Source organism: Anguilla anguilla, chromosome 9, assembly GCF_013347855.1.
Source record: "Anguilla anguilla isolate fAngAng1 chromosome 9, fAngAng1.pri, whole genome shotgun sequence".
In the NCBI taxonomy this organism is placed as follows: domain Eukaryota; kingdom Metazoa; phylum Chordata; class Actinopteri; order Anguilliformes; family Anguillidae; genus Anguilla; species Anguilla anguilla.
The window spans coordinates 24,068,171-24,082,602 of record NC_049209.1 but is presented as its reverse complement, the minus strand read 5'-3'; the positions used below and the strand labels follow the sequence as shown (position 1 = coordinate 24,082,602).

The following is a 14,432-nucleotide window of genomic DNA, read 5'->3' as shown; positions in this document are numbered from 1 at the left end:
AGCACTGTACTATGATTTGCTTTTATTTAGCAATTTTATTGTTATTAGTAGACAATAATGGTTCCTGAATGTTTTAATATTCTTTGATTCTCTAGATCATTACAATCCCTTTATTGATTCAAGTTCTTCTGTTGCAACCAATTACGAACACGCATGTGGGATAGAGCAGTTTACCTCAGGTACTTCCATGACCAGCTGTCCCACCTATGCTTTCTGTGACCCAGAAACCATAGGGGCTTGAACCTGCAGCAGGTCCACCCTTTTCCACAGTTTTTACCACCCCCCCCCCCCCCCCCTTCCGCCCCTGAGTGGTGTTTACCTTTAGTATATTAGTATATGCTAACGGTTTCCTTGCTTTTGATTTGTTTGATTTAATCTGGTTTTTGTGTGGTTAATTTGACCTCTGTCAGTTCAGCCTTTCCTTTCTTTATTTTGTACTGCTTTGTTCCTAGCTCGTCTCTGTCAGCATGTGTGTGCTTTAAAAGTCCTTTTCTTGCTTCTCCTCTCATGCCTTCTCTCAACCTGTCAGACTCCTTCTGCGGGCCTGCGCCTTACCCTAACGCCCCTCTCTTCCACTCTGAGTCTTCTGCTGTAGCTGGCTTATTTGGAGGTAGGTAACCGCGGGCTGGGCCTCTCCTCTCTCCTCCTGTGTTATGAGTGATTTCTGGGTTTCTCACCCTTCCTCCTGTCTAAAACCCAAAAGAGCGGCTGGCCTCTGAGTGGGAGGAGTTATTCAAATAGCGGGAAAGGAGGGCGGAGCTCTACGCCCACACGGCCTTCCAGTTCATTTTCCTAGGTCTGTGAAGGTTAGCAGACTGTTATGTAAATGTCTGCACAGGTTCGTGCTGACCTCTGAATGACCTTTTTGTCTCTAGTTTCGAGCATCAGCCAAGCTGACACAGACACAATAGTGGGCGCTTCAGACAGCATGGGCATTGTTTGTGCATGTGCCCCACTTTACGAGGATGTGTTTTTTTTTTGTTTTTTTTAAGTGACGATTTTGTGGGCAGCATTTATAGGTCATTGGAACCTCTGAACAAAAAACAGATTGTAGCAGTTAATCAATTTGAGTTAGGAATCCTGGGCATTCTTTATTTGGAATCAGAATAAATACTGGCTTTTGTTAAAGGTTATATCCAGCAGTGCAGAAAATTCAAGAATTTTGAGAAAATGATCAGAGGAGAATCTGTGGGATTCAGGGATTTAAAGAATGTTAAACGAAGCCTTTTAGCCTTCATTAAAATACCAGGAGACTTGAGGGAAACACTGCAGTCTTATTCTCACAGTGGTGTGATTTAGTGTTGTACAAAAGCTTAAACAAGGCCATGGGGTTGATGGCATCCAGTATATTTAGCAAGTAGGAAGTGAACAGTGTGACAAAATTGTCATGGAATTGGCGCATCACAGTTTTGGTGCACTTTGGCTATATGGTGCTGTCCGATCATTTTGGCATATTTTGAAATATTGATTTGTGGTTTCTGAAAAGGAGATGCCTCTGCATTGGTTAATTTCTGAAAATCAGTCGGTGAGGTATGCAATTTCAGTGCCTGTTTTCCTACCTACACATATTATTTGCATTTTTTAAATTTCCGAGTTATATCCCACTGTGCAGCTCATAAATGATGACAAGTTAACAATGTGACACTATTACAGTATATTCCAGCAGGTTAATGGATCTATTAAAAAGTTGTTTATATTTTGCGCGTCAGCTGTTTTTAAAAATGTTGACGCATTGATGCGATCAGTGCATTTGCTCCAGCCCTGGAGAAAGGATCCTTTTTTGGTAATGACCTAATTAGGTTAAATTGCTTTTCTGCTAGTACTGGAGGAGCATAACATATGCAGATGACTGAAAGGAGTGGGACCTGGTGTCTTGTTCTTCTGTGGTTTTACATGGCCATATATTATCCATTTACACCTTGTTTTTTGTATCAGTAGAGAAGTATTTGTGCTACAGCAGTAGAAGTCAGAGGCATCACATGCACTGTTGACCCATGTATTTTGAGTGGTCAGTCTGTCGATGCAGCTTTGATGCAGCGCACTTCCATCGGTCACATGCGCTTCCTGCTCTTGCCGTCGGTGTGTGGGTGTGCATGGACACTTTCAGTGAGCTACCGCTTCCAGCTGTGCTCTCCGATACAGCTCCACGCTTCCTCTTCAGCTAAGAGTGGTCTTTCATCTTTGCCGTTGACACGTGCTGACACGATAGCCGCCCACAAGACCTGACCCCACTCCTCTCTTCTGCCCCTCCTCTCTCAAAGGGTTCACGGCATCTCCGACTCCTCAACCACAGACCTCAAGAGGCCTTAACGTCGACTTTGAGTCTGTGTTCGGCAATAAGTCTGCCTCTGCCAACAACTCCGATTCTGCCGGTAAGAATGGACTCTCGGTCCCCCGCCCCTCCACCCGCCAAGCAATGCCCTCGTGTTCATTTTCCATTGTGACCGCAAAGAAACTGAACGTCATTTATTTTGCTCCATCAAAGATTTCAGATCATGATCACGAAGACCAGAGTAGGATCAGTTGGTGCTGGGAGATCAGTCACTACAACCTCCTGGCACAAGCTCTGTGGCTGTGCATTTTTAGTATCAATGACAAATATAGTTAGCCTTTTGTCATATTTTATGGCATTATATTTTCCAGACTTATATGTGTTGCAAATCTTGTCTCTTAATTAAAGGTGCAATTTGCCCTTGTGGCAAAGGATATGAATTGCATCAACATTCATGTGAAGCCAAATAAAATGAATAGCTAGCTAGCTGGCCTGCACTGAGAATACTGGTGGCTGTATGACAGTAGGACTTTCACTCACATTGTTTGCCATTGAGATTGTACCATTAACACCAGCAATATTCGAATGGCTTCAGGCCAACGTTTAATTTAGTCACTTGCATGATGTCATTTTATTTATAAAACAGAGAAATTGTAATGTGAATTTAAAGGATATGAAAACCATTTGAGTTTCTTCAACCAAGTCGTATTCTCTCATTTGGTTTGACTGAAAAAGTTGTATACTGCACTTTTAAACAACACAGTTTACCTTATCAGATGAAAGAAGATGGGTTTCATGCACGCACGCACGCACGCATGCATGCATGCACGCACTCAGTGGGCCATGATGTATGTGAGGGCAATGTTTCTCATAAGGGATCGCCCAAATCCACTGAATCCCTTCCTGCCAACGCTGACATTTTATTCCATTGCCAAGGCACCTGCCACTGGAGTCTCTCAACAGCCTCCTGTCTCCAGCATACAAGCCTGAAACTAAGACTCACCAAGACCATGACCAGAATTCATTCAGCTTCAAGCAATGTGCTGTTACACTGTGCTCTGCTCATATTACACTGCTTTGAACTGCTGTTCTGTAATTTCACACACAAACTGCAGTGCAGCTTCTCAATTTAACTCTTGATATTGCTGTTTAATACCTTAATCCAAACTGAGTATAATTTTTTCAATATGTATGGTTCATAAAAAAATTGAAAAGTCAAGTACACATATTCATTATATGGATAATGGTCACATAGACTCATGACTCAGGTTCTGTATTGGCTTTAGTGAAGTTTCAGTCCATGTATTCTTATAGAAGAATGCCCTTTGGTACCAATTTAGCTACATTTGTGAATTTTGTTAGAATGTAAAGTGAATTATTTACATGAAAGTGTAACATGAATAATTTATTTGCCAGTTGTCATTATGTAAAGTGTACTGTATTGTCAGTATCTTGCAGTGCATCACCACATTGATGTTGCGGTTGTGTGCGCATATTCACATACTGTCGAGTGGCTGTACTGTCGATGGTACTGCTGAGTGGTTGGTACTGTAATGTTTGCGTCCGAGGACCTTGCTCATCATTACCCATGTTCTGTTTGTTTTGTTTTGTTTTTTCTCCCGTGCTCTGTGGTAAAACTCTTTGGGCCTTGGCTTTGCATGGCATGCATGACTGGGTGAGTTGACATCACACCTCACTGCCTCCCTGTGGCGAGCCTTCACTTTAAATAGACCCAGCCTGCCGCTCCGCCCCATTAAATGTCCTTTTCTGCGTTTGTTTCTCTCTGTTTGTTCTGTCTCTGGTGATTTTCCCCCCTCCTCCTGCGTGTTGTTGTGCCCCCTTCTTTTAAGATGATGTTTTAGGTGGGATCCTGAAACCCACAGTGGCGTCCCCCAGTCAGGGCCTGCCCCCCAGCTGTCCGCCGCCTGGGAAACTGGTCTCGGACGACCTGGACTCCTCTCTGGCAAACCTCGTGGGCAGTATGTGCCTCATGCACTCGCGCACACACACACACACACATGTACACGCACGCATGTATGCACACATGCACACGTATACTGATGGGTTCACAAGAAAATCTACCTCAGTCTTGTAATAGAGAGGCGGTCCAGTCATGCTGGGTGATCCAAATATACAAGTCTTTATTTCTGCAGAAAGAATACACCTGCTGACAGAGCCAACGCTGCACTAAAAAGATGTTATTTACAGCAATCATTTATACCCTCCCAGAGAGGCTGTGCAACCATGTGCGTCGGTACCACTTGCAACCATCTCATTATGTGGAAAAATAAAACTGTCTTCACTATCCGGCTGTATATGTTCTCTCTCGTACTCAATTTTCCTTCCAACTCAGGGCCTGTAGGGGTGGAGGACAGGGCCTTGGGGCCCATAGGGGTGTGGAGGATGGGGCCTCGGGGCCCGTAGGGGTGTGGAGGACAGGGCCTCAGGGCCTGTAGGGGTGGAGGACGGGCCTTAGGGTATGTAGGGGTGTGGAGGACAGGGCCTGTAGGAGTGAATGACAGGGCCTCAGGGCCTGTAGGAGTGGATGACAGGGCCTCAGGGCCTGTAGGAGTGGATGACAGGGCCTCAGGGCCTGTAGGAGTGGAGGACAGGGCCTCAGGCCTGTAGGAGTGAAGGATGGGGCTTCAGACCGGTAGGGGTGGAGGACAGGGATGCAGCGTGCAATGCCTAGGCACCTGACCTCACCTATTTTGTCCACCAGCTCTGGTCAGATAGGAAATTTAAAGCTTGAATAGAACAGAATAAAATGCTTATATAGACTCTAAAATACAAAAGTAGTATGGAAAAAAGCTTGTTAACCCTTCAATACATACACATGCAAACACACATCCACAAGCACATAATGCATCCAGATCATCTCCATACAGTGGGTTTATATATCCATTTGAGTACAACCATTCCCTCTCCATAGTGTGTGACCATTAAGTGCATAATCAATCAGAATACAGTGATGTAGCATTTACATGCTTGGTGTCATTCAGCACTATAAAATTACTGTTTTAATTACAGTGAAATATTCTATACTTCTTTTTGTGTTTTTGTATTTCGTCTTGACACACTGGCTGGTGGTTTTGAAATAGTCAATTTATGGTCTTTGGTAATGTTTTCTTGCAGATCTGGGAATTGGCAATGGCACAACAAAAAAGTAAGACTTCAAATTCATCTACAAAGCAGTTGTTGGTATTTTACCATTTGTGACTGTGGTTCATGGAGGGATGAAAGGCTAAAACTGAAGTATCTCGTTTACTTTTCCCCCTCAGTGACATCCACTGGAGTCAGCCTGGGGAGAAGAAGCTCACAGGCGGAACCAACTGGCAACCAAAGACTGCCCCCAGCACCACTTGGAACCCCGCCTCCATGGTGAGCATCTGACATCACTGAGCAATCGCATTCACGGCACAACGTGATACACTTTTAATACCTCTTCCCATTCCTTTCTGTTCATGGAAGGTATATTACATGCAGATGTTGCTGTATTCTGAAAAAAATGCTTTAAAAGAGATGTGGATGGTATTAATTGTAATGCACATTAAATATGCACATATATACAAGTTCATTCGTATCTGTGTATGTATGAATTTATAATCCCTTATAGTCTCATAAATTGTTGATGTCACTGTTATTAGTGGGCCGTGACACATGTAATTCTTAAAAATGGCGTGTGCTCTGTATTGCTTTCAGTTTCTCAGTGTCTGAGAAGGACCTTAGGGTCATTGTGTGGCAGTTTCCTTTAACTGACGGCCATTTTCTCTTAAACAGTTTTAAAAACATAGATTCACAGCTCGCTTCTCCTGTATTTGTCTTTCACTTTCTGGAGTTTTTTATATTTGTAATTGAATTTATTTTGTATGTTTTCAATTGGCCTCAATTTGTGATTGATGAAGGATAATTGTAGATGCTTACTGAAGATGTTCAAAATTTCCAGAAGGTGTACAGTGAAACGTGTACTAGTGGGGGCATCTCCACTCCCCCGATGTCTTTTCAGTTTTCCCAACATGACCATTCCAAATGCAGACTGGACACACCTTTGCTGTCTGAAACTCCTTGATTGTCATAAATGTGTACTAAGCTTGTATGGGTTGTTTGAGGTGATGTCTTCTAACCTGGTGTTTATTGCATTGTATAACCGTTCTCCTTTTGGGAAAAACAGAATGGCATGCATTTCCCACAATACGTAAGTCAACCGGTTGAACCTTTTCTTGCTGCTTCTGAAAAGCTGGCATGCATCGTATTAACCACAAGCCTTCACCCACGTCACCTTGTCCCTAATCTGTGTGCTGAACGGCCTGGGTCAGAACGCGGCTCTGGCCCGCGGCCTGGCCGGGGCCCCGCAGACGGGCTGCTGCTCTAACGGACCTGAGCATCGGCATGGTGGACAGTCTGTCTCTTTCCGTTCCCTTCTCTCTGTGTTCTTTCACTCCGCTCCTCAAATCACTCTGGCTTACGTTTGGGTGATCTTTGTTTGAGTCTCTCTTCTGCAGTGGTCATGTTTCCATTAGGAAGTTGGGGAAATACATTTCCAGTTTGCCTGTTTAAGGTCGTTCAGGGCTTCCATTTAGAGAAATTGTAGACCGGTATGATTAAAGGAGTGTACCCTCGGATTGAGGAGGGTCACTGTGTATTTACATAAAAAAATGAATAATCTCACATCACCCCTTCTCACAGTACTGACATGGGCTGGTTGATTGTGAGGGGAAAAGTCAGAATAAAATGGAGACTTTATTTCTGGTTTGGCTGTCTAAATAACTTCACTCTACTGGAAACATGTCCGGTGATTAGTTTTCTGTTTGTACTCACATTGAGAGAAGGAGTTTGATGAAGTGAGAGGAATGTTATGGAGGAAATGCTTACAAGTAGGGGAAGAAACCAAGACTTAGTGTCTGCATGGTCACTCACATGCTTTGAAGTTTATGCCACCTTTTTTGACTGACATTTAACTAGCAAATTTATACCAAGCATCATCACCAAACAGAATTGTTTTTTGTCACATTGGCTGGTCAGTGTAAAAGTATAAATGCTTTACAGAGCCAAGACCTTTTAAAAAACTTTGTCACTCTGCCTCCATCGTAGGTTGTCCTATGTATCTGAGTGTACATACATTTTATTTTTCCAATTTAAATGTGACACCTTAGCCCAAGAAAGGTCAGCTGACATTGATTATGTAAAATATCACCAATCCATACAATCTGTAAGTCTCACTGTGTTGAATGCATTCATGTGTGTAGGCAGTGCCAATGGCAACCACACGTTACACACGTTATTTATAAGGAGGGGCAGACTATGTAAGTAAAACCTTTTTTTGAAAGCTTTTTCCAAAATCAAAGGTGCCATTTTCAGAGGTCTTGGCAACGTCAAGCATGCTTATTTTGACAAAGATCAATGTGACCACCTGCTAGAAAAAAAACATGGTCCCTCTTGTCTTTTTTGTTATGCAATATTTTTGTTTCTTTGTCTTTAGTGGAAAAAAGTTGGATCCCCGACAGCCATTTTAATTCTGTTTATATTTGAAGTTTTTCTTATTTATTTTGTCATTCCCATAACTTGAAACCCATTGATTCAGGCCTGTGCTACACCGCATAAACATTTGCATATTAAGGGCTGTTTTGAATGTTGGATCTCCTGTATTGCACAGGCTCATTAACAGAAATGGCCTGAGGTAAATCACAACAAAGCTTGAGATCTTTCTCATTCTTTCACACTGTTTTTGCAGACCCAGTGACTGTGAATAGGATTCTTTCTGTCATGGAATTGGGATGTAACCAGCTGTCTGCGGTGGCATCAAACCACCTAAACCTTTTAAGCCTTTATAACTAGATTTGTCCTAATACATCAAGTAAAAGTTGGTTTAGGATCTATTTCTGATTACTGCATTCTCTTACATGTGTTTATAAAATATCAGAATGAAATAGGGTTAGCAAAAATGTACCACTAGACATGCACATGTTTTTCAGGGGAAATTAGTAGGATTACAGGAATGGTAAATGAATGTACTTGGAGGAACAGGAAAGCTATTTTGGGAAATACAATCAAGAGAGTGACGTATTATAGTGTGTCATTGTGTTCTTGATGTGCTGCAGTTGGTTAGATCAAGTCATGGCGGTCAGAAACACCGATTAGCTGTTCTGAGATGCTGGACCGTGCACCTGGACATTTCTACAGCAAGGGAACTTTGGGTCTCTTTAATTAGCACATTTCCTGTCTAGCCTCAGTTTATTTAGCAGGAACACAGTCACACGAGTATGACAGCAAGCGAGAAACGGCGGAGTTGCTTTTTGTCTCCCGCACTCGAATTTTAAAAAGGCATTCAGCATTAAGCCAAATGGGTTCAAAGGGAGGGCCCTTGAAGAGCAGGAACAAGCGAGCACTATGCAGCGAAACAAACATTTGCTCTATGTGTATGTCCAGTTTTTTTTTTTTTTCACCCCGCACAGCGAGCCCCTCCCGCTAACTGCATCCCTAATCAAAGATTTCCTTCCCAAGAGCCTTTTCACGTGTCTGAATGGGCCGTGATACTGTAGAGACAAAAGTACGTCTGTCACAGGCGCGGGGCCTGTTTGAGAATCAATCGAGCCGTCCATAAAGAGCTCCTCTCTCCCTTTCAGCCGACCGCCGCAGCTGCCAGTTACAGCTCGGCCTTCCCAGGGAAATCGCGCTAACGCTACTGACTGGCCTTTATGGTTACTGTAGAAAAGGAACATTAGGTTAATGTCTCCCAGATGTGAAGTGCACATTGCCAAAGTGGAAGTGGGCAGCAGGACCAGTTTGCATAGTCTGTCGGGAGTGGGGGGGGGGGGGGGGGGTGTGCACATAAAGGGAACTTTGTACAGGTGAGAAGTGTGTTTGGGAGCTGAGGCAAAAACAGAAGACGGTAGTCCTCAGTCTTGTGCTTTATTGAAGTTACCAGAATTAGGCTATACACGGACTTCTAAGAACTTGTATGTACATTTTGGTATAAACGGTAAATGATGCAGCAGCATCTCATTTGTATCCACTTGTCATCCCAGGCACCCGCTGTCATGGCCTTCCCTGCAACGACGCCCACGGGGATGGTGGCTTATGGAATGGTAAGCACTCACTGCCTTCTCCAATGTATGTTTTTCAGTCTTTAGGCAGTCAAGTTTTTAATGTTGTGCCCTTACAGGGTGAAATGTGATTGAATGGACTTTTACACGGCTAACGGTTTTAATTATAGCCTGTGAGAGTGCTGCCCTGCACCCACTTGTTGGCGATTGGAATGATACTTGTCCGCTCGGTTCTCAAGCCGTGGGCGGCAGCATTTGGGGGCTGCAGGGAGTCCAGCAGTCAGGGACTTTTTCACAGAGCTTTCTCTACACTGATGAATTAGATGCTACATTATTTCTAATCCTTTCAGTTTTTAACATTTTTTTGACTCATATAAGCTGCAATGGAAAACACTGAAGGCACCATCACTATCGTTTCCAGCATTGTCTCATGACAAAAGAATGGATGCTTTCGGTTCAGGCTGTGACCATTTGCCTGCCCCAGGGGGTGGGGGTCTCTGGCTTTTTTTGTAAAGGATTCATATTAGCTGCGCTCGCTGGCACAGCGGGAGTGGGAAGTGTTAAGATCGTCATGACGACTGAGCCCTCCCGACGGCACCGAGCACAGCGGCGACCGAGCCGTGACGTCATCCGCGCCGCGTGCGTGGATCCTCTCCTCAGCGTAGACGCGTCTCGTGTGGACCCGTTCCAGAGCTCCTTTAGAGCTTCTCCCCTTTCGCACAGCTCCTTTGTACGTAACAGGGCGTGTGCGTCTCTTGAGTGACAGGTCCCGCCCCGCGGCTGCGCTGTGAGCTCCTGTGAACTCGTGTTTGAGTTTGTTGTGATAAATCACCCTGTGGCTTATCTAGAGCCGCTCCTGGAAAGTGAGTGATTGCGTGACACTGCCGTGTCTGTGTCAGGGCTCCACCCCACAGTACGTGCTGTCTGCAAACCATAGCGGGGGGAAAAGGCTCTTACCACTGCTGAAGACATTTGCTCACCACATGCAGCGAAAACCGCTCCGAAAGAGGTGCGACAAGATGGTACATCATCAATTTGGATGGTGAAAGTGAAAACACAAGGCACCAAAAGGACAACTTGCTGCACGATTAATGATATACTCAAAATGCAAAATGGCTTACTCCACAGGCAGTAACTGCCAGGAGATCCACTCCATGACTTTATTAATATGAGGTGGAACTTTTGACAGATGGCAGAGCGACCAACTTCTACAGCCTACTTGGGCATGTGGCTTCAGGACAGTCAGTTGTCCTGGACCATTGGTTAACAAGTAATTGGAGTCAAGCCAGGGAGAGATACAGAATCTTTGCTTTCAAATGCCGTCCCAAGTCACACACTTTATTGGATTAAAAACCTTTGTAAGTAGGACACATCCATTTGAAGTGGGAACCAAGCACTGTGCCATCAAAGCGACTACAGGTCTTTTGTTGGAAATAAACAGGTTAGAGAGAACTGTGGCCAAGACTGGCATTCCTGTTTCCTGCACACATGGAGAACCATTAAAAAGGTTTTCTGCTCTTTTATCATTATTATGGGTGACCTTAGTAACATAAGCAAGGGGGAAAATGAGTTGCTTTTTGTTTCCTGCACATGAATTGTAAAAGGCATTCACTGTCATGTGTCAACAATTCAAAGGCACAGTGTGGAACCCTTTGCAGTGCAACAAGCATTTATGTTCATGTAATCTGCAAAAAAAATCCCTAATGATAGATTTCCCAAAAGCCTCTGCACATTTATTGAGGTTGAACTCTCATTGCCAATTGCAGCCAAGCCAATGACAGGTAGGTTTCTAGTCCAATGATTTTCATTCCTGGTCCTGGAGAGTTCCAAGGTCTGCTGGTTTTTGTTTTTGCCTTAATATTGGCAACCATCCAGGTGAGGTGAATTAAGTGTGTGATCGAGTAACAACAAAAAGCAGCAGACCCTGTGGCCCTCTAGGACCAGGAATGAAGGTCACTACTCCAGTCAGCCCCCTGGCCTGCATCACGTAAAACCTAGGGTGGTTCAGACTACGTGTTGGGAGTGTAGATGCCACCGTGCTGGTGTTTTTGATGATCTGCTCTTCCTTGCCTTTGCAGCCCCCACAGATGGGCTCCATGGCGATGATGACCCAGCCCACCATGATGTACACACAGCCCGTAATGCGGCCGGCCAACCCCTTCGGCCCTGTCCCTGGGGCACAGGTACGTGCCCCGCCCTGCCCCGCCCCGCCAGGATGCCGCTCCTGCTTGCTGCTGCAAAAGCGCTTTCCGGAAGGGCCGCCCCGCACCGGGAGGGGGGAACCTGTACAGAGCGTTGCCGAATCCCAGGCGCCCAGGGCCAAGTGCCCCCTCCCCCTCGCAGCGGGCCGCCGACCCTTTGCTTGAAAATTGGGCTAAACCTATTTCGCTGCAGAATGGCATTACCAAGCCTCGCGGTATTGGTATGGGAATACACTCACTCGTATTCCACATCTCACTGTGGCATCCTTCCTGCGGAATTCTATTCTGAGAGCAATAGGAATTCTGCCACGCGATGACCTGTATTCAGAACGCGCTTAACTTAACCACTCTCACCCTCCATTGTACCATTCCAGCGCTCTTCTGAATATGACGGTTGGCATGCAGATACAAAGGATACGCATTCCCCCCGCATTGGGAATGCGTATCCTGGTTACCCCCCATTACTCCGGTAGCTCAGCATCCGCGGCACTACTTGCACGTAAGCCCCGAGAAGCAAGAGTGCTGCAGTGCGAAGCAGGGCTTCTTTTCTGACGCTCCCTCCTCAGGCCCCTCCTACCACAGGCAGGCCTGAGAAGCCTTCCTCCTGAATCTGTCCACTGCCGCTCCTCCCTTTGTTTTTCTTAAATAAAGAAACTCCTTGATTTTTATTTTATTTTTTTCTCTCTCCTGTGTAATCTCTCCTGGCTGTTCCTGGACTTCCCTCACTCTCTCTCGTTCTCTCTGAACTCAGCCCTCCGCAGCTTCTAGTCCCTCCAGTCAAAGTCCCCTCAGAGCTCCAGGAAAGGACCCCTTTGCACAGCTCTCTCTCAAGGATTTCTTGTAGAGCGTCTTTAGGTACAGCATGTCCTGTGTGTGCGTCCTGTGTGAGTGCGTGTGCGTGCGCGGGTGCTGCATGACCACTTCCAACGTCTACTCTGCCTGCATGTAGATATTCCCACCCCCTACTCCTGTCCTGCAGGCACCAAACAGTGTAACAGCTTCATCTCGACCACGAATTTAACCACTCCTCACATCCTCATTAAAACAGCTTTTAGTGAAGTCTCCATTCTCTGTGGCCTGAAATAACTGACCCAGGATTGATTTGTCTTGTACTTTTAAGCGTGCACTTTTAGGAATGTGCTGGTGTGCTGTAATAATGTAGTGTAGGAGTTAGGAGTTCGGAGTCAACCTGTAAATCTAGTTTTCTACAGCTATTGTTGGTCAAGGATTGTATTGTATGTTTCAGTAGTAGCTGGTTGCCACATCATTCTGGCCTTACATAATCAAACTGAACCTTAAACATTTTGCTAAAATATTAGAGTTCCTCAATAAATGTGCTCACTAGAAGTTCACTTGCCATAAAAAACATAACTTTCAGTGGGCATTTTAAAAATGATTGTGAAATGGTTAGTATTTCACTTTTTTTTAGGTAGAATGATTTGTTCTGAACTGAAGAGAATGGGACAGTTAATCACTAATGGATTTTTTATCACTGTAATCCCCACCCACACCACCTACCTCCTGTGGTTGATTGGCCATCTGTGTTCTGAATGCTTTTTGGAGGCGTGTGCTTGTGAGCGGCCCTCCAGAATACACCAAGGATTCTGAAGTGATGGGACGGGTCTACAGTTGAGATTGGGGAATTTCCATTTTGGGTGAAATTTGGGGGAAGTGGTTATATCTTTTTCGTTCCATGGCAATCTAAAATTAGAGTTAAAGGAGCTTGCTTCTGTTTTTTATATTTTATTTTCTTTTATCAATAGAAGTCATTCATTCTGTCATTTTAGGGACTATTTTTTCATAGTTTCATATTAGTTTGATACTGTATCATTTTACAGTAATTAACTGTACAAAAAGCACATTTATGGCAAACCAGTGACTAATGCAAACTTGCCATTGCTAGCAGAGGCTAGAGGCCTAAGAACTTTTATTTAGTTTTTTCCCAGTTTTTTTTTTTCAAATTTCATTCCGTCAACTACATGAATCATTCTTTGCGCAAGCATTTCAAAAGAAACCAAACAGTCTTCTTCCTAGTTATTTGATTTTTTTAATATATTTCTTGGCCCATAAAAAGAGATCTTTATTTCAGAGATGTTGGGGAAAATGCGGTTATTGAGTGCAGGGCTTGTGGGAGAGAGCATCATTCTAACGTTGATTCGCTGGCGTCTCTTTCTGCTTCATACCCCCCAGATGCAGTTCATGTAGTGTGAAGGGAACCGTTGCTTTCCGAAGATGAGGCGCAAAGCGGCAAATACGTTCTCCTTTAAGCAAAAATCCACTTTGCTGTTTCAGTCTTCGCTGAGAATATCAGCTCAGTAAAGGACTCATGCAGGAATCAAAGGGGGCGACAATGGGGGAGACCGTGTTTAAAATGGCACCGGAAGACTCTCCGCCTATTTTGTAATTTGTCTAACTAGATAACAGTGTGAGCTGCTGTTATCTCCCCGACAGAGGGATACTCAACCTGTTTGATGTCTGTAAAGATAAAACATGGGTGCCGAATTTGGGGGTGGGGGTTGGGGGCCGGGGGGGGGGGGGGGGGGTTAGACTGTACAGTTATGTATCAGAACATAGCTGGTTGTAACAAATGCAGCTTGATGTTTTCTTGGGGATGGGGGGACGGGGTGGGGTTTAGAGTGGGGAGGAATCATGGAATCTGATCATCAATCATGCATTGTCTAATTTAACTGTCACCAATTAGAAATGCTAACTACAGTTTATATTATGATTTATTTTATTTTTATTTTTTTTTAAACTATTATGTTTGCAGTAGACATTCCTTGTGTATTGTTTGTATTTATTTATGATTACCTGTTGAAAACATGAAAAATACTAATTACATCAAACACTTCCTTGTGAGAGTGAGATCAGGATTATACATGGGTGTGGCTGACTGTATAATTGGAATTTGAGAGT

General features: G+C 44.3%; 1 protein-coding gene across 28 annotated transcripts in view; it reads left to right on the top strand.

Moving 5' to 3' along the window:
- The window catches only part of picalma (phosphatidylinositol binding clathrin assembly protein a), a 47,699-nt gene extending 33,662 nt beyond the window's left edge, over nt 1–14,037 (top strand). For 3 of the 28 annotated variants that reach the window (XM_035432692.1, XM_035432691.1, XM_035432694.1), the window contains 10 exons: nt 96–179; nt 530–610; nt 2,262–2,372; nt 4,123–4,251; nt 5,408–5,438; nt 5,554–5,653; nt 6,444–6,467; nt 9,298–9,357; nt 11,394–11,498; nt 12,268–12,371. In XM_035432692.1, coding sequence (XP_035288583.1) covers nt 96–179; nt 530–610; nt 2,262–2,372; nt 4,123–4,251; nt 5,408–5,438; nt 5,554–5,653; nt 6,444–6,467; nt 9,298–9,357; nt 11,394–11,498; nt 12,268–12,360 — 818 coding nt within the window. In that variant the 3' untranslated portion in view covers nt 12,361–12,371. Of the gene's footprint in view, nt 1–95; nt 180–529; nt 611–2,261; nt 2,373–4,002; nt 4,252–5,407; nt 5,439–5,553; nt 5,654–6,443; nt 6,468–9,297; nt 9,358–11,393; nt 11,499–12,267; nt 12,372–13,706 lie in introns of those variants that run through there. The other 25 variants (XM_035432714.1, XM_035432718.1, XM_035432715.1 and 22 more) reach the window with 20 other exon arrangements.
- The last annotated feature ends 395 nt before the right edge of the window (nt 14,038–14,432 follow it).